We start from the raw sequence: 25,876 nt of genomic DNA, 5'->3' as shown, positions 1-25,876 counted from the left end.
CCTTTGCAATGTCAGCTTCCTCAGTTGTAGCGGAGCGCACGGAATGCCTTGTATACTAACTACAAAAAACCTAGATTACAAAGACAAACAGAAGAACGCCCACTACCAAGTACACAACAATAATCTCACACTCCATATGCCTCAAATTCCCAAATTCTTCTAGTCCAACCGGCCGCTCGCCTCTATACCGCTCAAGGACACAGGTTTCCGCTTCCCTATTATTGAGCGCCCCATATGCCATTCCGCGCCAGACAAAGAACTGGAATTCAGCAGAAATATGTCCACGGCAAGAATCAGAACATGGGTACGTTGCAAGGGAGAGGGAAAAGTAGACCCGCAACTACATCGACCCGTGGGACCATCCCCATTCGCTGAGCTGTCTTTTGATCTCATGGGAGCGGCAGCGAAATGCTACAGGATATGGCGCATAGTTTGCCATTGCCCATACCTACCTCCCACGTCTCGTATTGCATTGCACGTCGGCGGAGACCAAGAGTGTCGGAGGTCTATGTACATAGGTTTGTGTCAGAGGGGGGAATAATGGGAGGGTAGATATAAGGAACTTATCGATATCTTACTTAGAGTATGCTAGGTACATGGCTTTGCACCGTATAAATAAACCAGTCCTGCGGGTCATGTTGGATCTTTGGATCATACGGTGTCACTCGCCACTACCGGATCATGAAGTATCACTCGCAACGCCACCTAGCCCACTACCTGATATCGAAGAAAGAACAGGGCTCGCAAGTTTTGTAGTCGAAATAAAATCAATAAAAAGAGCTTGCTTTTACTCCCTACTTCCGAAGACTTCGGCGAAACAGACCACTAGATCAGCCCGGCGGCGGGAGGGGAGGTCGCTCGCGTTAGTAAGGTAATCATCCACTAGAGGTTCATGAAGTGCCATGGGCTTTTGTAACCGCTTAGATCTCGGAGGTAGAGTCCGATCTGATTTTTTTTACGAGCAAAAGTTTAGAGCTCGATTAATGTTATAACATAACCTTCATATTCCATATTCGTTGGTATAAAAAAGATCAAACAACAACCATATCGGTTACCATATCGGTTGCCACTTTATGAATAAAGGAACACGAATAAACACATACAAAAGAGAAACAAAAAGACATGGCGCATAGTGAGAAACTGAACCAAAACCGCCGCGAAAAAAAGAAGATAAGTAAAACAATTAAGGAAAGGGTATAGTGCGTATCATTATTAAACTTGTGTATCATCAAGACATGAAGCCATATTCATACAGACCCTGAAATTTGCAAAGACAGACTGAACAAGAGACGATGAGCAATGTTGCCGGGAAAGCACAACGTGAAAGGAAAGACCAATGCCCCAGAAGTAACGCGCTCTCTATTCCCATCCCGGATCCGGCCCCAACCCAACCCAGCTCTTCATCTTCCTGGCGAAGTTCTCAATCTTCATCTGAAACCCGCTCTGCGCAAACCTCTCCATACTCCCATGACGTCTCTCCAACTGCTTCCTAATCTTCCTCCTCTCCTTATCCCTTGCCCTAATCGCCATCTCCGCCTCCTTATCCTCGACTTTGAGTCTCTTAAGCTCTTCCGCGGCCTGCTTCCTGGTGCGAATGGCGGCTTGCTTCTCTTCCTCCTTGTTGAATTTGTCGAGCTCGGCCTTCACGCGGAGTGACCTCTTCTCTGCTTCGCGCCGTTCTTTGTCGGTCATGGTGGCGCGGGCGGCGAAGCGCTGTTCGGCGATGTTCATTTGCAGGGCTGTGGAGCGGTGGACGTCCATTGAGATACGCTCGCGGCTAGTTGAGGTGCGGACAGACTGCTCGACGCGGAGTTGGGAGATGAGGTTGACTGGGGTAGGGACGTGAACGTCCTCTCCGGCATCCTTGGTGTGCTCGAGTTGGAGGTTGGCCGCTGGGCGTGCTAGAGGTGACGGCTGGGTGACGGTGACCATCGGAGGTGCAGAAATGATGGCACTTGGGATAGGTTCACCGGGTACTTGGATGTAGGTGAGCGGGGGAAGAACGTATGGAAGATCTGCAGGACCCGGCGGAGCAAGCGGCTTGGGAGGCGGTGCGGGTGGTTGGATGTGGGTGAGAGGCGGGATAACGTAGGGGAGATCAACCGGCGCGGGAGGGGCAGTTATCTTACTCCTTCTGAGACTACCAAAAATGCTGGAGCGGCTGCTTTCAGAGGGAGGGGAGGTAAGCGAATCCCGGAAACTTGGAGTGCTGGTCTGCTTTCGAATATCCCCAGCCAGATTAGGAGGGCGTAGATTTACTTCGCTCCTCTGAACTCGGAGGATTGAGGCGTTAATTGGGTCTTCGGGAGTCGGGGCAGCAGCTGTGTTCAATGTAGCACTGATAGAGCCGCCGATCTTAGTAGTCTCGGTGTTGTCCGGCAAGGTGATTGTCGGGACCTTTTCTATGGCTTTAACAGTTTCCTCCATTTCTGGTGACCCGGGAGGGTCGTCAGTCGCCTGTTGAGAGGAGATCGTCTCTGTGAGCGCCCCGGTCTCAGTCCAGTCAGGAGAGAGATCTGGAGGCACCGGAGAGCGTGCCTGGCTGATGTTCATATGTTCCTGAAAGCGGGAGACGTAGGCTTGACTTCCCACACTCGTGCGGAAACTGTTAAAGTTAGAGAAAGACTCCTGGCTTCCTAGGCTCCCTCGGAGACTGGGGGGAATCGAGCCGTAGTAGGATGAAGACTCCAACGGAGGCTGAGGATATGGGTAGGGGTTGGCGTTGAAGAGTTTCCCGTACTCTGACATTTTGTTAAAGGTAATGACTGTGGTTGTAAATGGCAAGAAAAGACAGTGGGTGTGCATAGAGTTGAAGGAGAGTGGATGAGAAATGTTGGGAAGGGAGAAGGCTATGGGTGAGAGATTGAAGGAACTGAAGGTCCCACAGCTGGCAGCTGCCACACGAATGGGAGTCTCAGCTGGACTCAACACAGCACCCGCAGTTGTAATCAACAATTCCTCAGTTCAGCCTGCGCTCACTAACCTATGTTTGGAAGCGGACTACCGAGGCCATTTCCTCTTTTTTATTTTTGAATAATGGTAAAGGTGCTAGTCAAACGTTTCTGCCTATAGGTAGAGACATGCGGTGGGGTAGTGGAAGGCGATAGCAGGCCGTCGGAAACTCGAGATCGTCAGGAGAAATTCCGGCTGCCTCTTTGAGTAAGACAGAGAAGAATATGTTTAGGTAAAAGGGGCATTTGGTGAATTCGTACATTGTTGTGCTGATTTTCCCACCAAGAACATATTTCAACTTCGATCACTCACTGTCTAGAAGCCACTCTGTGCAAATATTGGATCCCCGAAAAGGGTAATGGAGTTTTAGTGACGGATGCGGATTGTAGATGATATCAGGGGGTTAGGAAATTGGAAAGAGGTTGTCCGGTCTGTAAGAGAAGAAACCGCAGCTTTTTGACAGATATATCTCATTAAACTAATTGCATCTAGTCAGCTTTGTAGATTGCAGGGCGAGAAGGGAACTCTGACCAATGAGGAATCGCAACGAGTAACTCCTTTATTATCGGAGGTTTGAAGAATTAATTTGCTTTTTAGATCCCCCGATGAAGGAGGAATTAATATTACATGCAGCTCGCAGGTCATCTTCCGGGAGATTGTGGAATTTGCGATCGCTTTAGTTAAAAGCTGTAGTGCTAGTGGCTTCCGAAAATATACCTATGAGAAACGTTGAAACTACATTAATGCTAATTGGAGAGTTCTCACCGTGCTGAAGTCTAAAACTGAAGGAACAGATCGTAACTTACTATTCCAACTGCGTACACCTGTGAAATATTTGAGGTATCCCACTGGTAGTTCTCAAAATACTAGTTAGTCACCGAGATGCTCAAATTAAATATGAAGGAATAACCACTTCTCATTCCTGCATCGTTAGATCTATAGAGCTCCTCGCCCGGTCGGTGTAGAGGTGATTAGCCCAGTAGGGTGGTGCTGGTATTGAGCAGGATTGAGTTCGGAGATATAGTAGTTCATATATCGTAGAACACAACATTGTTTGTCGCAGAGATAATAAATATTAATTTGGTTTTGCTATTTTACCGTATATAGGCTTTCACATGAATCCGATTGTAACAGTTATAGAACCGAAACGCCACATATCTTGGCAATGCCGCCACAAACTTCCGATATCGCTTGCTTGGCAAACAGTGCGGTAGCCGAGATCTTTAAAATACCATTGGTGGGAATCACATACACCTATTCACTTCAATCAAGGAAGAGTGCTGAGCCTATAAATCTTCAGAAAAATCACTTTTTATTCTCCACGCAGTGCGAAATATCTCTCCAAATCTATAGCTAGCAACAGATCCGAATTCCCTTTTCCACCCGTTGGCAAGCGCACTGCTAACAATCAACCATATAGAAGCCTGCAAGAAAGCTCATTCCGCTGACAGGACACGCCCAGTAGGTCACTGAAGGATCCCATGCCCGGTCATCTTCACCTACTGTAGACCTCCGCCAGCAGCTATCAAGCTTCCTCATTCTCATCGGTATCGACAACTCCGAAGAACCCCGACAAGCGCCTGAAAACCTTGGCCACGATCCCATTGTCTTTGACAGTGTCCTTCACATCTTCATCATCACCATCATCAGTCTCATACACATCCCATGTAGCAGTATCGAACAGATCAGACTCACTTTGAATGATCTCAGGAACAGACGACCCAGCACGACAAGCCATGTCCCAGATTTCATACGGCGAACCCTCCTCTTCATCCACCGCCGCAAGGTTCTGGTAGAACTCGGGACGATTGCGTGCCTTTGACACCAATGGCAAGTGGGCATAAGGATACAAGTCTGCATTGAAAATTCCCTCAGCACACTTTCCCTCGCGGATATGCATGGTGTTGGCGGCGTGGTCGAGATAGGTTCCAGAGCCATAAAGCTGAAGCCTCAAGGAAGGTGGCATCACCGCGATGTCGTGCTGAGTACGGGTGCAGTATGTGTAATACTTTTCGGGGCACTGTTCATAGCAGTGATATGGCGCCTTACACTCATGGCCGGGAAAGGAGTGGAACTTGTAATAGTCGAGGATGTAATCGAGAAATTTATGATCGGATTGGTCAATACAGCGGGTGTAAAACAGCTTTCTTACTGCCTGTTCGGCGAGGTAGATTTGTTGGCTGCGGTCGTCGTCGGTAATGGGTGCGAGGCAGACGGCGCAGGGGGACTCGCTGTATTCGTGGATGACTCCGGGGTGGACAGTGTCGGAACAGTCCATGGTGGTCTTTTTAGATATGAAGACTGGGTGGAAGCAGCCGTGGTGGGTGAAGATATTGAGGCACATGTTAATGCTTGAGTTTGAGATAGAAGGTGAGTGGCAAATGAAATAGAAGTGTTTGTGGGAAGGGTCTAGTAGGTTTGCTGTTTGCTGTTGATGGATGATTGGTTGAAAATGGTGGGGGAAGATAGATGTTTAGTTGTGGGTGGTACGGTGATTATATAGCACGGGAACGCTCGAGTTGATTTCTAACGGCTTGGCTCGAGGGATGAAATACAGTCCTTGAAAGGAAGAAGGCTAACCAAGAAGAAATAGGATATTCAAATTTGTTATTCAGATGCTTGAGAATAAACGGGAAGCTTCTTTCGTGTAATCTCTAATGGCATTTATTTTCAAGCAGTCTCCTTCCTCGCGATTGTTATTCCCATCGAAATACATAAAAGACAGAATAAAACACTCTAGCTACTCTTGGCCACCACGAACAATAATAGTCTCTTCATTGATATACGGATTAACAATAGGCAGCAATCCAATAGACGAGATACCATTAAAATAGAACAGGATTTCGTCCAACGCTACGTAGCACATAGCGTCTGTTACGCAGGTTCTCTGTACTCTTTGCGAATAAACAGATCATCCGCTTAGCAGCCCATATCCCGCCCTTTCGAGAAAGATTACACCCCCGAAAACGCTAGTGAAGTACCATTGTTCTGCCCGTCCTTCATCCCCCCGCAGAAGGGCAGAAGGGAGTAAGACCTACACCTACAAGGCAGAATAAGATAATCGAACGTAGAAGAGATAGCTCAACATAAAGCATCCCACAGCCTTTCAAATATATCAAGAACCGTTCGTGGAAATCATTGAAAGCACTCCTCAGTTTAAGTGTGACAACGAGATTCATGAACCATCACTCGAAGATCGAGCGAGAATCCATGACTCAGGCTGTGGTGATGGCGGTGATGATTACAAGAATCACCCGCGAACGTTCTTAGAGTCTTAACAGAGGTTTGACGTAGAAAGAACGAAAAATTGGTTCTTTTTTCTTTGGTACCTGAAGTTGAACGAGTGGGCTAGGAGGAAGTCGTGCGGGTGGGGCTGTTTATGCCCCCTTCCCCGGGGAAACAATCATGAAGGGGAGACAAGCAAGCCCAGGAGCGCGAAGCGAAAGGCATTACTAATTAAAGCAATACAATACTTAGTATCTGTCGGCTGATGTTATGCGAGAACAAACTTGACCCAGTTCCGCGGTACATGCGGGCGTTGATACTCTTAATTATTACATGTATCCAGGAATATGTCCCTTAAATGGAGGAGTACATTTACGAAGGAAGTTTCACTGAGAGGTAAAAACAGTGGATGATTATTTGTGCGGTTGGTCATCGCTGTATGCGGCAGCCAACTAAATCGGCATTTCGACCTGCGCTGAAGGACATCTGCTCGTGCTGCCAACCACTCCACTCCACCTCTCACATACCACCCCGCTATCAACCGACTACACGCAAGTCATCAAATCTCCGTCAACGTTATCTCCTTTGTGTTCTGTTTCTTCCCCCTTGCATCTAAGTGCATTCCTTTTGTCACCTACTCTCTCTATTGTCAAGTCATCGAGACTGGTCTCCTGTGTTTTTAGCCTTGTCTGTTTACTGGTGCGACGGACGCACCGATTGATTTGAAAATGTATTTACCACCAATTCCTGCCAGCAATTGCCTTATTTTCCATCCAGTGCCTAACAAACTCCGATAGCCATCGTGCTATAACTAGGCTGGGCCTGTCTCACTCAAGTGCACCCCGAAGACATTGAATTAATCATACTTCAGCGTGGATCTCTCGTCATCAAAGTCTTCATTTAAGGTAATTTACATCCCTTGTTCATGTCATTTTTCCCTCACACCCTAACTGACGATAACCTATTTCCAGGAATCTTCTTAGTAAAATCATCAACATTCTCCTGGAGACTTCCGGCCAGGGCGGAAATCAGCTTCCAATGGTGGTTACGAGGCCAGCTCCACGGCGAACACTTCGTCGCGTTAAACATCTCCAAATCACGAACATTTTGCGGGGTAGGCGATCATTCGAATTTGGTCGCCAGTATAATGCCAACCCTTCCGGCATCAGAGGCGATCTAGTACCCCCACGTAGAACACCTCGGCGCTCTCCTCAGAGCCTTCGCGTATCACCGAGGTCTAGACACTCTGTACCTAGTACCAGATCATTTGATTCAGTATTAAGCCAAGATATGACACCACCCCCTCCAGGACGACCGGTATCGATAAGGACGCCGACAAGGGGAGGAGCCTCAACCATTCCAAGTGATGATGTAGCCGGAATTCGATTACGCGGAGTCTTTGAGCCATTATTCACACCGGTCCAACGCTCATCAGTTCAAAAGATAGTCAGTTATTTGGAGGACGGGACAGAAGTGACTACCTTTGTGATGAACACACCTACCAGCCACGGGAGCGCCGACTCCAATGGGTTCCGGAGTCCCTTTCAGCGCGATCCGAGCCCGCCACTCACACCCAGTGATGCCGACAGCATCTGGCGCGAGAATGAGAGGCACTCAAATGAAATTCGAAATCAGATTTCACGGCTTTTGAGCTTCGACTCAACCCTATCTGAGAGGGATGAAACCACTCATCATCACATCTTTTCTGTACGCTCCAGGTCCAACACTCTCGAGAGTTGTGCGGAAACAACATCTGTACTTTCCATCATATACGCTTCCTCCGATGATGTAAGTAATGGAGTTGAGGAAGGCAGTTTGTCATCAGATCGGTGTGTGGAGGATGCAGCTGGTTCCCTGCCTGTCGAGAGATCGCATCGGACTGTGCCAAAACCTCCCTCTGATCCAACTGAGAAACCAAGCACTGAGATGAGGTCGCGTCGGAACAGTTCGGTTAGCATGGTTGCAATGTTGGCCCCATCATCCAAGAAGAATTTCGCATCGATGGGAAAGACAATGACAGCTCGCTTCTTCATTTCTGGATCGAAGGCATGTAAAAAGTTGGTTTCTCGGATCGGCCTATTTGATATTTTTACTCGTCGCTCTAAAAATCCATATACGTCAGCTGGGTCAATAGCATCTTCCGAAGCATCAACCCTGTGTACCAGTATAAATCATTTCTCCGAAAGGTCCGATGGTAGAAACTATCTCCTCAACGCAAGCAGTCACGCGGAATCGATTTGGAGCGTTGAAAGAGACGCGACCGTTGGTGCTTCATCGCCACGCGAGGGGAGTCCGACAGGTGAGAGCGAGAAGAATGCAGACAAGGATATTGACGGCTACGGCGGTTTAGCCGCTAGTGGGGAGTACTCTCAGGGCACTAGTACCACGCACGAAACCCCTATGTCAAGCATGAGCTCAAAGCTCAAGAATTCCGGATGCGATCGCTACCTGCGTCTATGCCAGAGTAGCAGCGAAGGATATGAGAGGCCACCAACTGCGGCCTATTACGAAGATCCCACCGATCCGACCTCATATTACCGCCCAGAACACACTCAGTCCGATATTGATAATGACATACCAACTCCTCCTTCCGGGCGATGTGTTCGGCCAACATGCTATACAACAATTGGATCAAACACTTCGGTATCAAGAGCATGGACCGTTCTTCGACCTAACTGGCAAAGAGAATTCATTAGTGGCAGTGATGGGAGAGAAGTGGATGAACCAAAGAAGAGGAGATGCCGGGACATATCGTATATCTCCAATCCTTCCTCCATCTCTGTAGGAAGTACTGGAACCGTTATCAAAAGGGTCCCTCTAGAGAAAGATGATAAGCAAAGGGTGAGCCAAGCAGCAGATCAGATGGCTACTTCACCTTCGCAACTCGAGAGCCTCTTTTCTGCTGATGCGGCAGGTACGGATGAGTTTGCAAATAATAGCGAGTGTGGTTCGATGGGAGCGGTTCCGTCAGCACTAATCACCTTGCATCAAACTCACGATCTACACCGCGTGCTCGTCCAGGATACCACTCAGCTTCCCACAGTATCAAATGCTATCTACCAGGTTGTGGCGGATGCACAAAACTTCAAGGTCTTGGAGGAGAGGGTTTTTCAACCTGGACAGTCAGGTGTGGTCGCTCTTTCCGAAGACGCAAAAGCAGTCCCGATCCAAGGTTCTCTGGATATGGAAGAGACTAAGAGACAGTCTTGGCTTAAACAAATTTCCTTGAGAGTTAAAGCCAGCGTGAATGATCTCCGGAAACGAGATTTCGGCTACAACACAGATCGTCGAAGGCGCTAGCTTTGAGAATGCCATCATGCGGATACCTGTTCTGATTTTTCAGGGTGTTACGTTTCCCAAATAATGCTTTCGCTCGCTCCCCACATCCCCCAATAATCTTTAATCCCTACCTTCATTTGAATTTCGAACTCCCGTTTTCATTCGTTAGGCACACCCTTCCCTTCCTCTAAAAGTTGTCACTCTTTCATCTTGTTTAGAATAGCTCCCGCACATCTGCGCAGGCAATAAAACGCCAAATTACTTTCTTTACCCAGTTTGTTTTTTAACGGATCAAAACAGTTATCATATCTTATTTGGCGCTTTTGCGGTGGGGTTTTCATAATAGTCATACCATTTATTTCATTTTCGAGAGTTTTTATTCGGGTATCTCACAAAATCCGAGGACATTTCGTATTCTTACATTCATGATACGTTCGGAGGATGGTTGTTGAATTGGCTTCTAGAAAATGTAACACATAGCGTCCAGATGAAGGAGCATGAAACTGGGGGAGAAATAGATATTATGCATTTTACAACCAAGACCCTCCGATAACAGCTGGATAATGGTCTGATAGGCTTGATAGAAAAGATGCCTGAAAGAGCGTTTCATAAGTTTTGCTACAAGCAAGAAATCGACTATCGAGGAAGATTGTTACTGAGGACCAATATAATATCCCTAACGTGCATACCTTAAATACCTGCTATGGCTCATTCTAATGTAGGTATACAGAAGATAGAGAGATATCGACACCCCCCCACGCGACGGAGTTAAAGAATGAACCTTGACCCCCTAAGGGTAAATGATCTGGTGGGTCCTGTCCGAATAGTTCATAACGGGGATAGGAAATCAATCCATACTAGATAAAATAAGCAATTCCAGCCCTTCAATACTCTAAAGACGTAGAACTTTGAACATAAGAACTATCACTTTAATTAATTAAAAAATCGTTAGCCCTTGCAAGTCGTATATGTGTCTCGGAACGTGCCAAGGTCACAGTGTCAAATACTAAAAGTACATTCTGGTAACACGGTTGACTATAACTAGCTCTCCTTTATACCCTTCCTCTGTTATACAGGGTGACCTCGTCCCCTTTAGCCGTCAAAGACTTAAGACTCGCCAAAGTTCAAGTTTCGATATGAATCTCAAATGCAAGTGATATTCCATGACCATAATTCCACACATGTTTAAGGAATGTGATATTCATAAGATGATAGACCACAATACTAGCTAGAATTTCCAATAATTCAATAAAGCTATAGGATACACAGTGAAGCCTGGTAGGAGATATAACACCCCCACACCCCTTCCCCCCAGATGGAAAATGGTAAGCAAAGGAACAGCGCCTTTGCCGATGTAACCTCAATTTGACTATACTCACTAAGATAATGGGGCTTTAAGAGAATTACGATCTATGAATTTATCTACCTATATAGGAACGAGAATTTACAGTTATTTACCATCTAAAAAGGTTCTAAGAAGCGTCAACACACTACAATCATAAGCAAGCAACAATCAAGAAGCTATGAGGGGGTTTGATGTTAGAGCAGAATCCCATGATTGGCACTCATTCTCTGTTATAGAGGATTGAGGAAGAACTAGTTATGCTCAAGCCACCGGGGGTGTGTAAGTTATACAAAATCACCTGGGAAATAAGGTTCCTGGATCTTTGGAGGCTGTAAAGCTGAGAAGAAATTATATTAAGAAGGAAGGTTCTGTACCCTCGCTCGGAATATTATGCTGCCTTAGGATGTATTGCTTGAATCAAAAGAGGAGAGGTGAGGGTCACCGGGTTATCAGAATTACCAAGTTGAAGTACGTCAGGATTCACCTGGAATTGTTCGAAAATGCACATAATCTGAGAAAAAAGCGTGAAGAGTTGCAAATGAAGAAAAACGATCAGTCACTCGGAAGTTTTCAGGGAAAATATATTTTGTTGCTAAGTAAAGTAGGTAAAACTATAGATAAAAATGAAAAGCATGTTCCTTCCAAGAAGACCCAAAAGGTTAAATCTGATGCTGACATGAACGTCGAGCAAAAAAGGTTACTTTTGAACAAGAAACAATCGAACACATTGATAACTCTCGCTAAAAGAGAAGGAGATCATTGTTATAATACTGTACAGCTCCTGTATCAGAATTGTAGAGGACCTTCATCGCGCTCTTGAACTTCTTTGCAATATGTGAAAGCCGTACCTGAAGCTGGTCGTTCTCCTCCTCCGTCGACATCGTGTGCCAGATAGCTCGCGCAAGCATCACCTTGGTTTGATCATTTGACTCCTTCGTTCCCCTAGCCGGGTCTTGAACTCCAAACATTTGCTCAAGCGTTGCTTGTGCCGCGAGTCTAAAATCAATGATAGCAGTCTCCCTAGTACGATAGACTCCGACAATGATTAAGGAATTGAGCTCTCTAATCTCCAGCGGCTGACCGTTGTTGAATAATGGGATATCTGAATCCACGGTACGCATATCAATACCATCAAGGATCTTGCGAATGAGGTCGGGGACAGGTACTGAGAGCGTCCAGCCTATGTTACTGTCGGACATCGCTCGGGAGATTGTGTTGAATTGAGTCTGAGTGATGGACTTCGGGGTTGATGCATTTTGCTTCAGTATAACATGAGCTTCACGGATTGAAATCATAAGGCTATTGATCCAGTTGATAATATCAACCAGTTGAGCAGCTTCGAGCGTGACGCTTCCGATCATGATGATTGATTGGATATATGACGTTTATGTGTTGGGCTGTTAGTTTTGGTCTAGAGGAGGAATCTGGTGATATGGTCTAAGAAAATGTTGAATATTATTGAGGGAGGGGATTGGAGCTCTGGGGGTTCTTATAGGGAGATTCGAAGGTTTTAAGATATGACATTGAAGGGTTGAAGATAAAATAACGTTCAATATGTTATCTAGGGCCTCTCTCAAAGTATAAATTTAGACAATGCTATTATATTAATTAACGGGCTCCAGGTGCATATACATAGAATACATGGAAGTAGTTTCGGTAGCAGCCGCAGGAGTTCATCAACGTCACATTTAGTATTTGCAGATATTACAGGTACCTCTTGCGAAATAACTCTAGACCTACATATATGTATTCCTTTTTGGACAATGCGTAACTTTTCCATCTATTCGGCAGTTACATTGTTGATGTTCCAATAATTACATTCTATGTAGAACTTCAAAGGTTGAAGCAAGGTAAGCTCAAATGTTGACTTTACATACATGGTCCCCAATGTTCTCCTTTCTATGTCAATATAGAATATCGAACGACCTAAGTCACACTAACCTAACGATTGATTTTACTATCAACTACATGTATTTTATTAAAATTCTCATATGATCAATCGTAACAAAAACTTAACTTCGCCAGTCTTTAGGTCTGTGTGGTAAGAGATGTAATATTTCTTATGCCAATAATTCGATTCATGTATAAACTTTACATATACTGGAATGATTGAAGACCACATAAGAGTTTCGAAATTTAAGAACCTGAATGAAACGACAGAGGATATGAAGCAGTTATTACAACCCGAACAGGAAGCTGTATGTATGAGAGTAAATAGACTGTATGAAGGAAAAGAATGCGTAGTACATAACGGAAAAGATGTTGTTTGTAATCCCTACCAACCCCTAACAACTTCCGGCTCGCCAGTCAAACCAGGGATAAAGAACTCAATCGTGCCGAGCTCGGGATAATAAATTGTTTTAAAAGAGCTCTTAACTTTAAACTCTATATCGGAGAGGTGAAGATTAAAATTACGGCGTTGGACGTTTTCTTCTGCGGGGGTGTATATTGCTAGGGTCACTCCTGCCACCGGTTCTGTAAGCTCCCTCTCATCGTAGTCCGGATTCCGAACGCGAAACTTCTGGTATGCCAATGACACTAGTTCAGCCCTCGATGCGACCATGTCTGCCCTTATCTGCATATGCAACTGGCAAATCAATAAGGCGTTTCGTTCCATGATACCAAGAACGTCTCCGTCATGGTATGTTGGTTCAACATTATTGAAGGTGACCGGGTCGACACCAGTTGGTTCGACCCTTTCGACAAGCTTGGGAAGCAGGTTATTTAATGTGTATGATATATTGCTTTCCGTTAAGGCCCTGATAATCTTTCTGATCTTGTCATTAGCGTACTCCTCTGGAGGGCTTGGGTTATCTTTGATTATTTTGATGGCGTCGTGTAATCTCCCATTTATCGCGGAATATTGAGTATTCAGCTTTGCCAACTGTGTAGCTTCAATACTGATGTTTGAGATGACCATATTGTCCTTGGATTGTTGATAGAATAATCGGCTTTAACACAAGATACTAAAGAGTAATCAAGTTGGCGAGGCTTTGTTAGTGTACCGGTGTTGGACGGACTATGGCAAATGTCCAGAAGATCGGAAGATCCTATTTATATCAACTTCGAGGTACAGTAGGGTAGTACAGGTGACGAGAATCTGCTTACCTTTCAATGTACATCGGCAGTTCAGCTGGGTGTATTGATAGATTTGACTTTAGTCACTACTTACGTCCCGAAGTCCTACAACGTTCGGCTTTGTAGAACCCCCACACGATGCCTCTTGAGTGACGTCGGGATATGATTCCATATGTTACATCTAATGCAGGTGAGCATTTTGTAAGTAATACTGGTCAGGCGTAACAAGATTTCGGGTAAGCATAACTAAGTCATAGTTAATTTGCGTATGTTCCTTCCGATGGTCAAGCAATGACAGGTTTGGGTTCTAGAATATCTGGAGTCTCACACAGGTCTTGGTTTACCATACAAGATGAAGGGTCTATGTAAGGATTTTTCAGCCCGTAGTACCTTTAGTTTTTCCTCGCGTTGGTAAGTATTTGACTGAGTTCCAAAAAATGCGAACAATAAAATTGCACGCGAAAGTGAGAAAATGAGACACTACGATCTATGCACGTGCTAAAAGTTCCGAAGTGGAACAAAGATGCGGCTCTGCGGATGTGGTGTAGATCACTTTAGCGCCTTGGCCTGATGAGCTGAACGTCGCGACCAAGAACAGGTGCGCGCTCAGACCTAAACACACCGATCCATAATATCGCGACCTTTGGATCACAGCTTGCATCTTTGAACTGAAATATCATCTATCCAGATTCAGATGCATCGAATACAGCTACACGAGCCAAACTCAGCTCGTACGAGGCCATAGTGGAAAAATTGCCGTACAGGGGTTTATGCGAAGGTCAGCTTCTTTCTGCGCATCAGAAATATTTTGATTTTTCAAATTTCTCTCGCGGGGAACAAGACTTTCGGATTAATTCGTGTTGAGTTCGTTGAAGTGATTCATCCGCAGCCCTCGGCGGACGAGCTTCAAGTTTACACGCTCTTCGTCGCCACGGAACACAAACGGTCTTGTCAATACATGTGACGGATCCAGAGCATATGACTGACGAAAGTAAGACCTAAACCACCTCTTCGATCTTCAGCCATAGGTCATGGGAACAAATCTTTTGTGACTCTGCTCCTTGGAATGCAAGTAGCTCACTACTATCGCTTATGTTATCTCCACATGAGTTCCATTGACTCAGCTAACCTCTCAGAGATTCTCAAGCTTCCTTTGAAAGGGTACGGCGAATGGAAACCGATCTATACGGCTTTAGGGTTCAAGATCATTCATAGGATTCTTTGTATCTTCCATGCAGCCCGTTTTACGCAAAATGCTTATTTGAAGCAACCTTCCAGGCTACATACTAGGGTAGATGAGGTGGATGTAGATTTTGGTGAACTAATAAAGATTCTCAGCCACCATGGGATCATCAGCTGCCTGGGTCTGGAGTAGAAATTAAAGAGTATTACTTGTCAAAGGGGCCTTGAGCCGCATGGATACTCCGTCTAAAAACGAAGGAACTAGCACTATTTAGCCTAACAGTTGGTTGGGAACAGAACTCACAACTCAGTGAATACATGTATGTCAGTAATATCTTTAACTTTACTCCCGGGTGGAATACATGTATATTCTCTTACATTAGAAATCATTTTCCTTTCTCTTTTCTCTACTTGTTCTAAATAGAATCGTTTGAGATAGAAGGAAATGGACATTGCACATTATAAGCATAGAGTAAGGATTATGTGAACTCTCTTGATAAGGTATTTGGACGCCGAGGAGGCACCCCGCTTTATCACCGCCACCAGCAGGCCCTGAAAAATTCTCAAGACCCGTCAGGTGAGGTGAAAAGGAATACTTATCAACTCCACACGTGCATGATATTCGAGGAGCTAATGAATATAGTGAAAGAAAGCGGTGGGGAAAGGGAGTGAAGATCTAGCACGAGAGAGATATATATAACGGGAAATGAATATCGATAAATTCGTAATTCCAAACGGTGGTGGTTTAAAGTTTGCCATTACTGATGTTCTTCCCTTTTCTAGCTACCACTGCACATTTTGCGAGATCTTATACTGGGGAATGAGATTAAAAGTAGACAGACTTCACCTCTGCGTTACTGCAAGGCTTAATGGCCGCACTGCTCTAGTCAAACCAGTGAGTCGTCTATCCGGCGAGATCTCCAGTTGGCGCCGTCCAACTGGCCAAGATTTCCCAATGGGCCGCTATTTTGTGACTCCCTGGATCGCTAGTCAGCTGGGTGAGATAGTTACCATTCAGCGAGATCTCAAGATCGTGTTCATGTATGGTCAAAGTCCTTGATTGATATGAGGAATAGACTCCGTCGGTGACCTGCAATCCCTTCCTTGACCTCTATATTAGCTTTGATTAATAGTTAAACCAAACAGTTAAAAGGCCGAAACCGGTGTAGTTTTACTTGGAGACTGCAAAGCCTGGCACAGTACCATAAAAGAATATAATAGGTACTGTAACAATACAAAACTATGTAAAACCTCCGAACTAAATTGAAATCCTAACTATCATGCGTAAAAATACCGTATCCTTACTGGATTCAGGGGTGATAGACCAACCACCTCACTGAACGGACATGATTTTACTTATCTCACTGTTTGGGGAAATGCCAATGCTAAGCGATAATTCTGTAGCTTTTAAACTTGTAATATTGTAAACCGGATTCCGCTCGCTGAGTGACTGATGATGCCACTAAGACGAGGCAGAACCCTACCCTATTTATACATATTGGAACCTATGCCAAGGCCCGCTTTCTAATACTACTAATACCACGATAATAGAATAAGACAATCAACCCGAAGATAGCCCCGATAGAAAAGCGCCCCCGCATAATTCTGTTCCTCCATTCTAATTCTAACACGTAACCATGAACCCTGCAATTACCAGTAACCGAGCTGTATCATACTATTGTCCTAGAACTACTTCCTTAAGTAGAATGGCCTGCAGCCATTAACCCCGCTTCTATTCCGTTCCGGGTGAGACACCCAATAGTAAGCGTGTTCTCACAATAGCCTAATACTGGTGTGGTCGCACCCGGTGCTCCCACACCCCTCGGTACCTTTCTATGCTTGTTCTTCCGCTACCCGACCATACCCGCATCACCACCCATTACTCGTATTCTTCCTATTTCCTCAACCTAGAACAGTGCTCGTAATTCCTGTAACACTACTCCCCCTTCCTAGACGTCGCCCTCGACCGTTAAAATCTCTCTATGATAAAAACCCTGTGGGAAAAGTCATAGAGTAGGAAAGGTATCGAGCTAGTCTTTCCTAGTCCATTGTCGCTTCGGAGGCCGTCTCGAGTCGGTGACTGGCCCTTGACTCCGCGTATGGGGTCGAGTATTCGTACTTGGTTGGAAGTTCTCATCTAAGAGCGCTTCTTGAGGATCGGGTGTTGCGAGTCGTTTCCGTTTATTCTGTTGTCTGCCTGGATTAAGGTCCTCTCGATAAGGTCGTAGCAGCATTTCGTGGAATACATCGTGAACCTTCCATTCTACCGGAAGATTCAACCGATAGGCCCTATTTCCTATAGCTGCGGCAACCTCGAAGGGTCCAGTAAACTTGTCCGACCACTTGTCGTATCCCCCGAGATTCCGAGTATCCAGCAAGACCTTTTGACCGACTGTGAACCGTTGAACTGCTGGCCCTGGTCTTGACGCCATTCTGTCAAAGGTTTTCTGCAGCGTATTTCTCGCTGACTCGTGAGCTTGAAGAAGGTTGTCCAAGTAGTTGTTTCCGTTGACGTCCAACCGATCGATATCCGCATCTGTTGGCCAATCCGTTCGTGGGTGGAAACCGTAGTTACAATAGAACGGCGATTGTCCTGTAGACGAGTGTTTCGCATTGTTATATGCATACTCGCAGATTGGTAGCAGGTCCTTCCATTTCTTCCCTGTGCCTGCGGTGTAGGCTCGAAGATAGGATTCGAGGTGCTGGTTAGTTTTTTCCGTTTGGCCATCTGTCTGCGGGTGGAACGAGGTTGAGAGTCTTCTACGAATCCCAAGTCGTTCTGTAACCGCCGTCCAGAATGCCGATACGAACTGTGTTCCTCTGTCAGAGACAATGCTCCTGGGAAGTCCGTGAAAACGCCAGATGTCTTTGACAAATGCGTTAGCGGTTTGTTCCGCATTGATTCCCGTCATTGGAATGAAGTGAGCCATTTTCGTAAAACGGTCCACAACTACGAATATGTTACGGAATCCTGATTTCTCCTTTGGCATTTCTACCACGAAATCCATTGAGATATCAGTCCAAGGGGTGGTGGCTAACTCTAGGGGTTGAGGGAGTGACAAGTGTCTCCGACGTTGCTTGGCTCTCTGGCATACATCGCAAGTCTTGACGAAGTTGGCTACATCCGTGGACATTCCTGGCCACCAGTAGTTCCTATCGATCAACTCGAGGGTTTTATCCCTTCCTAGATGCCCCGCTACGGGTCTGTCATGATAATCCTCAATGACTTGCTTAACCGCGTATCCTGGCACTACCCAACGACCATCGTGGGTGGCCTCATTCGATCCCGGGGTCCATTCAGTAGTAGGCTCTGCTGTTACGGCAGCAGCTTCCTCTGACCCGAAGACTTCAAGGTTTGTATCAGGGAGAGGTTCATCCCGGAACACTCTCCGAACCCATTGTCTGTCCTGTTCATACCAGTCTTGTAGTAGCTGAGGCAGCTCTACACCTGGTATGTCGTACCACTGATCCAACGGAATCCATCCTTCTTCGGGGCTGCTGATAACTTCAGGTCCAGTTTCTACACTGGTCCGTGTTTTTCTGGCAAACTGTTCTGCGCTGAGCAACTGTTTTACGGGTTGTTCACGCATCACTCCCCCTTCCATAGCGAACTCTGGACGCCTTGTGAGTGCATCTGGCTTGCCGTTCTTTTCGCCTGGGCGGTAATGGATCCTGAAGCGAAAAGGTGCTATCTTTTCGGCCCATCTGGCTTGTCTTCTCGACAACTTCTTGGTCGTTGTGAAATACTGTAGGTTCTGATGATCCGAATGTATCTGGATAGGAATATCCGTTCCTTCCAGCCAATGTCTCCAAGTCAAGAGAGCAGAAACTATAGCGAGCATCTCCTTGTCATAGATCTCGTAGTTAACCTCTGCCTCGTTGAACTTGCGAGAGTGGTAAGCTACCGGGTGTAGAATACCGTCCTCGAACACCTGAGAGAGTACTGCGGCCTCGGCCCAGTGACTCGCATCAGTTTCTATGATGGCTTCACGGTGTTCGTCATAGTGTCGTAGTATTGGGGCAGACGTGAATCTCTTCTTGAGTTCGTCGAAAGCGCTTTGCTATTCCCTGCTCCATCGCCATACGGAACCCTTCTTCAAAAGGTCGGTCATTGGCCGACAAATTTCGGAGTACCTGTGGATGAACCGTCGTAGGAAGTTGGCGAACCCGAGAAAACATTGAAGTTCCTTAACCTTGGTGGGTGCTAACCATTCAGTGATTGCTTTCACCTTTTTAGGCGAGACCTGGTTCCCTTTTCCTGATAGTACAAACCCCAGGAATTCTACCTCCCGTTCGTAAAATTCCGTTTTCTCGAGGTTCCCGTATAGGTGGTTTTGTTGCAGTCGTTCCAATACTTTTCGCACAAGAGTCGTATGCTCTTCTCTAGTCTTTGAATATATCAGGATATCATCCAAGTAGACTACTACGCCTTGATCCAATAGATCCTTGAATATGGTATTAACCATGACCTGGAACGACGCTGGTGCGTTGGTTAAGCCAAAAGGCATTACCCTATATTCGAAGTGGCCGTATTTCGTTCTGAAAGCTGTTTTCCATTTCTCGCCAGCAGCGATTCTAATCAAATTGTAGCCATTTTTCAGGTCCAATTTGGTGAAGAACTCTGCTCCTTTCGTCGCATCGGCCAACTCTGTCATAAGTGGGAGAGGATAGCGATTCTTGACGGTGATAGCGTTTAAGCCACGAAAATCTACGCATAGCCTTAATTTCCCGTTGGCCTTGCGAACGAACAGAATGGGTGCTGCTGCCGGGCTAGTGGAGGGGACTATTTTGCCAGAGGCTAGCATTTCGTCCAAGTATTCCCGGAGTGCCTTCTGTTCCACTGGGGAGAGCGCATAGATCGGTCCCCATGGAGGCTGCTTTCCTTCCATAAGGGGAATGGTGTGGTCCCATTCAGAGTGATCAGGTAGTCGATCAGCTCCCTCCTTGGAGAAGACGTTGACAAAGTCCTGATACTCCATTGGTATAGCATCAACGAGAGCCTCGTTTACCAATGCCCTTGCCCAGAAGGGGTGTTCCTCGATCATCATCTGTGTCCCGGTCGACGACCTCAACAGCCTGATGACGAGCTCTTCTGGGTCTTCTTCATATATGTCATACATGGTCATGAAGCATCCCTTAATCTGACAATGGATATTGTCGAAGGTGACCTTATTCTGACCCCAATGTATGGTAGGTTGATGCTCCTTGAGCCATCGATGTGGTATGACGAGGTCTTCTCCTGCGAACGAGCCAACCTCACAGACGATGTTTTTGTCTAGATGGTTGCCGATGCGGAGGGTAAGAGATTGAGTGATGTGGGTTCCGGAGTTAGGCATAGGGGTACCATCGGCCTGTCTGATGATGAGAGGCTTGGGTCGAGGTTGGGTTGGTATCTTGAGACGATGGATACAGTTCCAGGACATAACCCAGTCCTCTGTTCCGCTGTCTAGAAGTGCATTGACTATTTCTGCATAAAAGGTACTAGTTGCAGGGTGTGCCCAGGAGATCTCAATCTCGAGGCGGGTTTCTTGGTTGTGTGAAGACATATTCATATGTATAGAAGGGTAAGGTAAAGGGGTGTTGTTTTCAGATATATGTGAGATGTTGGTGGTTCTTGTTGTTGAGTGCGGGGCGAGGGAGTTTATATAGACAATTCAAGCGTCGATGGAGGCCATAGTACAATACTTATGCATCAGACGTTTCAGGGTGTGTCCCCGCTCCTCAGAATATGTGTAAAGAGAATTAAATTGCGCGAAATAACAACCGATAGAACATAACATAACCCGATCCTTTGTAAAAACCAAACATGGAAAAAACCCATAATACAACATAGAATGTAAAGCATAGAAATACCCAATCAATTTTTAGTTCTCCAGATTCGTAATCCTTGCCCTAAATGCCTCATTTTGTGGCCCCAATTTTCGTTTCTTATCACCCTCCCTTCCGTGGTCCTTCCTCCCGGAAAAAGGCTCTCTCCTCTTCAGGTTCGTTAACCTGACCTTGCTTGTCGCCACACAATCCTTCACGAAGTGGTTATCTCTCTTGAAATAGTACGCTCAGCACATTTCATAGTATTGGAGGATTCTCATTTGTCATTATGAGTCATGGGTTTTGACTCATTATTTCCTTGGTATTTATTAGTCATGTTTTTCTATTACTTATACGGTTATGATTTACTATGTTTTGTGTTACCTTTCTTTAGTATAAGTATGGGGTATTTCCCTCCCTTTAGTTAGTTGAAAGATAACGCTCAATTACTATACTTCTCTACATATATTTTCTCTAGGTTATGAGCCCGGAGACCATCTACGCTTAAATACTCCAAACCATTTCTACTATCAAAAGTACACTCTATCGTTTCACTTCAAACATGTCGAACAACAGTGTAAAAATTCCCGCTTTACCATGCAAGTTGTCTGGCCAAGGCCATTACACTGTTTGGAGGGACCTCGCTTGTCGCATGTTAAAAGTTTACGATTTGTGGAATCTAGTCAATGGTACGAGTAAGCGTCCTGCGTTCACCACTACGGTTACAGCGGCACCAACTGCAGAACAACCAGCAGAAGAAGACGAAGAAGAAACCACAGACAACGCCGAAGAAATCAGTGAATGGGACAAGAAAGATAACCTCGCGGGCGTCTTCCTTCAATCCAATATCGAATTTGAAGTCATTCTCACACTCACTCCGGCCGATACCGCTCACCACCTCTGGACCCAACTCGAGGACAGATTTGATCGAAAAACTGTATCTTCTCTCCACTCGCTTCTTGCCAACGTTGTAACCCTACAGTATACACCCGACAAAGGCATCAAGGAACATCTAACCCAGTTCAATACTCTTTGGTCATCTCTCCTCACTAGAACTAGTAACTCTACGGACAAAACCAAAGACCCACTCGGTTACCACCTCCACCAACTCGCATCAGTCTCAGAAGCGAAGGCATCCTTCCTACTCCTCTCACTCCGGCACGAATCCCTCGAATCAGTCGTTGACAACCTGCAAACCAAGCCCAACGTCACCTTCGATGACGTCTATGAAAAGCTGTTGGATCTGGACTCACGACGCAACAACGATGGACAAACGACTGGAGAAGCCTACAACATCAGGCGAGGAAATCCAGGACATGGAAACAACAAAGTCGGTAAGGCACGGAACAACAAAAAGGATAAAAAGGATCTTACATGTACATGGTGCACCAAGAACGGTGAATTTGCAAAAGGCCACAAGCACAAAGACTGCCGGAAACTCAAAGCTTTCAGAGACAAAGAGAAGTCCGCTGCATCTGGCAACCTTAACGTCGCATCCGGTACCGCATTTCACACAAAACTAGACCTCTCTTGGATCCCTGATCTCTCTGGCCTCCCCGCACTCGAAGAAACTGATGTATTTACTATGCCGGTTTCCTTCGACCTTACCACTTTCTTAGATACCTCGGATGTAACAATGGAAGACTGCTTTGGCCTCGTTGCAGGACCTTCCACATCTGATAACAAGGCATGGATCTTTGACCCTGGTGCAACTAACTACATGACCGGAACTCAAGTTACCAGCCCCTCACCTCATAGCGGAACAGTTACTGTTGGCGGAGGGCGAAAGCTACAGATAACCGGAATTGGAAATGTCACCATCAACGGATCACATGGCCCCATTACTCTGCAGAACGTATTTTTAATCCCAGAACTCGGCAATACCAACCTAATGTCCTGGTCATGCATTGCCAAAAAGGGATTTACAACGACAGGGACAGAAAACGGCTTTACCATTTACAAACCGAATAGCAAGGAAATCGTTGGGATCGCTAACCCAAACAGTACTGGTCTTTATATTTTTGAAACCAAGGAACTTTGCGCACACATCTCCATCGCTACCAGCTTCTATGACTGGCACCAACGACTCGGACATCTCCCCGCTTCCTCACTCTCACGGTTACGTAACATGATCGCCGATCCCAAGTCTCTCCCCACAACAGGTCACATGGAAACATGCAACACATGTGAACTCGCCAAATCCACCAAATCACACCTTCCTCCTCTCACCGAACCGCGATCCAAACAACCACTAGAACTAATCCACTCAGATCTGAGCGGCAAGTTTTCCAATCCTTCTCTTGGCGGTTTTAGTTACTATATTACTTTCATCGACGATTACTCCAGGTACGCTCACCTCTACTTCCTTAAAAAGAAGTCAGATGCAGCAGCTGCCACACAACGATACATCGCATACATGGAAAATCAATTGGATAAAACGGTTAAACGGTTTCGAAGCGACAATGGTGGCGAGTACATCTCCAATAACCTTCAACAATTCTTTGCCTCTAAAGGCATAAAGCATGAATTCACTGTACCCTACTCTCATGAGTCAAACGGAACAGCAGAACGCTTTAACAGAACAATAGCAACAATGGCACGATCCGCCTTGCTCGACCACGATCTTCCACGGAATCTATGGGCAGAAGCAATCAACACAATAGTACACGTCAAGAATCGTCTCCCGCATAAAGCACTCCCGAATATGACACCATATGAAGCACTCACCGGCAAGAAACCCTGCATTGGGCATCTCCGATCCTTCGGTGAAACAATGTTCATTCATATACCTGTCGAAGCACGACCAGCTGGAACAAAGTTGGATGCTAGGGCAATTACGGGACAATTCTGCGGTTACGGAGACTCTGATAAAATCTGCCGTGTTTACATACCATCACAAAGGAAAGTAGTTCTCTCTCGTCATTTTAGGTTTAAAGGTCCGTCCGTAGGGGAAGAAATCGAAACAATAAAAACCGACATACCCCCTAAACCAAAACAAATCGAGATCAAACAAGAACCACCTTCACGTCCACCAACACCACCTGCGAAACTCTCAGATTCCGATATCGAAGACATGTTCAACCAACAAATGCTCCGAGAAACTATGGAACAAATTTCCAACGACGAATCTGAAGTAGAAGAAGAAGAAGCCGCTCCTGAACGTATCCAGCACGATGATGTTGACACAGACACTGATCAGCCGAGACGTAACCCACTACGGGAACGGAAACCTCCGGTCAGATACGGATACAACATTCAGCATGATATCACCATGTCAGAACCAACAAACTATCACCAAGCGATCAACAGTCCTGACTCCGAAAAATGGCAAAAGGCTATGGAAGTTGAACTAGACTCACTTGCTAGGAATAATACATGGAAACTGGTTGACACACCAGATCACCGAAAATTGGTCGACTGCAAATGGGTATACAAAATTAAACTCGGGCCCGATGGCAACCCTATTCGGTACAAAGCCCGACTTGTCGCAAAAGGATTCTCACAGGTACCTGGTCAAGACTTCGATCAGACTTACGCCCCCGTCACTCGATATGAATCCATCAGACTGCTTCTTGCCCGCTGCCTTCAAACCGGCGGTCAATGCGATCAAATGGATGTTACTAGCGCTTTCCTATACGGCGAACTCCAGGAAGAAATCTATATGAAATCTCCACCTGGCTACCCTACTCCCGGCAAAGCATGCAGACTTATCAAATGTATCTACGGCCTCAAACAGTCATCACGGAAATGGTATGCTCGTCTCTCCAAAACGCTAATCAGAATGGGATTCAGAAAAGCGGACTTCGACCCTTGTGTTTTTATTCACAAAACAGGGGAAGTCGTCATCGCCATCTACGTGGATGATATCCTTATCTTCTACTGGTCCGTTGAACGCAAAAACCGCGTCAGCCTCCAACTCCACGCAGAATTCGAAATGACGGAAACTGGCACAGCCAACTGGGCACTCGGGATCCACTTGATCCACACTAAGACTGGCGTGATCCTATCACAGGAAGCCTATCTCAAGCGTGTACTTATCAAATACGGTTTCGATGAATCTAGACCTGTGGCAACACCCATCGACAACAATGTTCACCTACAAAAAGGAACAGAAGCGGAGAAAATCGAGGATCCAACAATCTATCAGTCGATAATCGGTTCATTAATGTATGCAGTAATCGGTACCAGACCGGACCTCGCCTACACCGTCACCATGCTCTCGCAATTTTCTTCCTGCCCCACTAAAGCTCACCTGGCTGCAGTCCATCGCGTCCTTCGTTACCTCAAGGGTACCCTCGATTGGTCACTCTTCTACGCCAAAACGCCACCCACTGCACTCATCGGCTTCAGTGATGCAAGCTATGCCTCTGACATCGACGATCGCCGCTCATTTACCGGCCACTGCTTTATGCTAGGGGAAGCTCTTATCTCCTGGCGCTCTTATAAGCAGCGCTCCGTCGCCACCTCTACTACTGAGGCAGAATACATGGCTCTCTCGGATACTAGTCGACAAATGATCTGGTTAAAGAATGCGATACATGAGTTGGAACGGAAACCGAAACTTTCTTTTATTCTTCGCGGTGATAATAATGGTTCTTTGTCCTTGGTTAAAAATCCTGTCTTTCATAAAAGGTCTAAACATATTGATGTGCATTTTCATTTTGTTCGGGAACGATACGAGGATAAATTGTTTGAGTTGGAATATATTTCTACAAATGAAAACGTGGCGGATTTACTTACAAAGGGATTGGATAAGGGCAAGCATGTTTTATTTTCCTCTACTATTCACTGTGGTTCACGAGGGGAAGTCTTGAAATAGTACGCTCAGCACATTTCATAGTATTGGAGGATTCTCATTTGTCATTATGAGTCATGGGTTTTGACTCATTATTTCCTTGGTATTTATTAGTCATGTTTTTCTATTACTTATACGGTTATGATTTACTATGTTTTGTGTTACCTTTCTTTAGTATAAGTATGGGGTATTTCCCTCCCTTTAGTTAGTTG

General features: G+C 45.8%; 7 protein-coding genes across 7 annotated transcripts; 2 read left to right on the top strand and 5 right to left on the bottom strand.

Moving 5' to 3' along the window:
* Positions 1-1,359: 1,359 nt before the first annotated feature.
* On the bottom strand, positions 1,360-2,748 carry H6S33_003214 (uncharacterized protein; the record flags this gene model as incomplete). The annotated part of the gene is made up of 1 exon (XM_044834580.1): positions 1,360-2,748. The coding sequence occupies one exon, from the start codon at positions 2,746-2,748 to the stop codon at positions 1,360-1,362; it is 1,389 nt and encodes a 462-aa protein (XP_044692421.1).
* Positions 2,749-3,066: 318 nt separating this feature from the next.
* On the bottom strand, positions 3,067-3,872 carry H6S33_003213 (uncharacterized protein; the record flags this gene model as incomplete). Its single annotated transcript, XM_044834578.1, has 7 exons — positions 3,067-3,147; positions 3,213-3,221; positions 3,400-3,430; positions 3,484-3,509; positions 3,580-3,654; positions 3,718-3,800; positions 3,866-3,872. The coding sequence occupies 7 exons, from the start codon at positions 3,870-3,872 to the stop codon at positions 3,067-3,069; spliced, it is 312 nt and encodes a 103-aa protein (XP_044692420.1).
* Positions 3,873-4,477: 605 nt separating this feature from the next.
* H6S33_003212 (uncharacterized protein) lies at positions 4,478-5,296 on the bottom strand (the record flags this gene model as incomplete). Its single annotated transcript, XM_044834577.1, has 2 exons — positions 4,478-4,581; positions 4,648-5,296. 2 exons carry the CDS (start codon positions 5,294-5,296, stop codon positions 4,478-4,480), a joined length of 753 nt encoding a protein of 250 aa, XP_044692419.1.
* A 2,171-nt stretch (positions 5,297-7,467) lies between these two features.
* H6S33_003211 (uncharacterized protein) lies at positions 7,468-9,477 on the top strand (the record flags this gene model as incomplete). The annotated part of the gene is made up of 1 exon (XM_044834576.1): positions 7,468-9,477. The coding sequence occupies one exon, from the start codon at positions 7,468-7,470 to the stop codon at positions 9,475-9,477; it is 2,010 nt and encodes a 669-aa protein (XP_044692418.1).
* A 2,064-nt stretch (positions 9,478-11,541) lies between these two features.
* Positions 11,542-12,162, bottom strand: H6S33_003210 (uncharacterized protein; the record flags this gene model as incomplete). Its single annotated transcript, XM_044834575.1, has 2 exons — positions 11,542-11,571; positions 11,650-12,162. The coding sequence occupies 2 exons, from the start codon at positions 12,160-12,162 to the stop codon at positions 11,542-11,544; spliced, it is 543 nt and encodes a 180-aa protein (XP_044692417.1).
* Positions 12,163-13,076: 914 nt separating this feature from the next.
* H6S33_003209 (uncharacterized protein) lies at positions 13,077-13,721 on the bottom strand (the record flags this gene model as incomplete). The annotated part of the gene is made up of 1 exon (XM_044834574.1): positions 13,077-13,721. The coding sequence occupies one exon, from the start codon at positions 13,719-13,721 to the stop codon at positions 13,077-13,079; it is 645 nt and encodes a 214-aa protein (XP_044692416.1).
* Positions 13,722-21,431: 7,710 nt separating this feature from the next.
* On the top strand, positions 21,432-25,688 carry H6S33_003208 (uncharacterized protein; the record flags this gene model as incomplete). Its single annotated transcript, XM_044834573.1, has 1 exon — positions 21,432-25,688. The coding sequence occupies one exon, from the start codon at positions 21,432-21,434 to the stop codon at positions 25,686-25,688; it is 4,257 nt and encodes a 1,418-aa protein (XP_044692415.1).
* Between the last annotated feature and the right edge of the window lie 188 nt (positions 25,689-25,876).

The sequence above is a fragment of the Morchella sextelata genome, assembly GCF_020137385.1.
Source record: "Morchella sextelata strain SCLS chromosome Unknown scls_14, whole genome shotgun sequence".
In the NCBI taxonomy this organism is placed as follows: Eukaryota; Fungi; Ascomycota; class Pezizomycetes; order Pezizales; family Morchellaceae; genus Morchella; species Morchella sextelata.
This window is presented reverse-complemented; position numbering and strand designations above follow the sequence as displayed.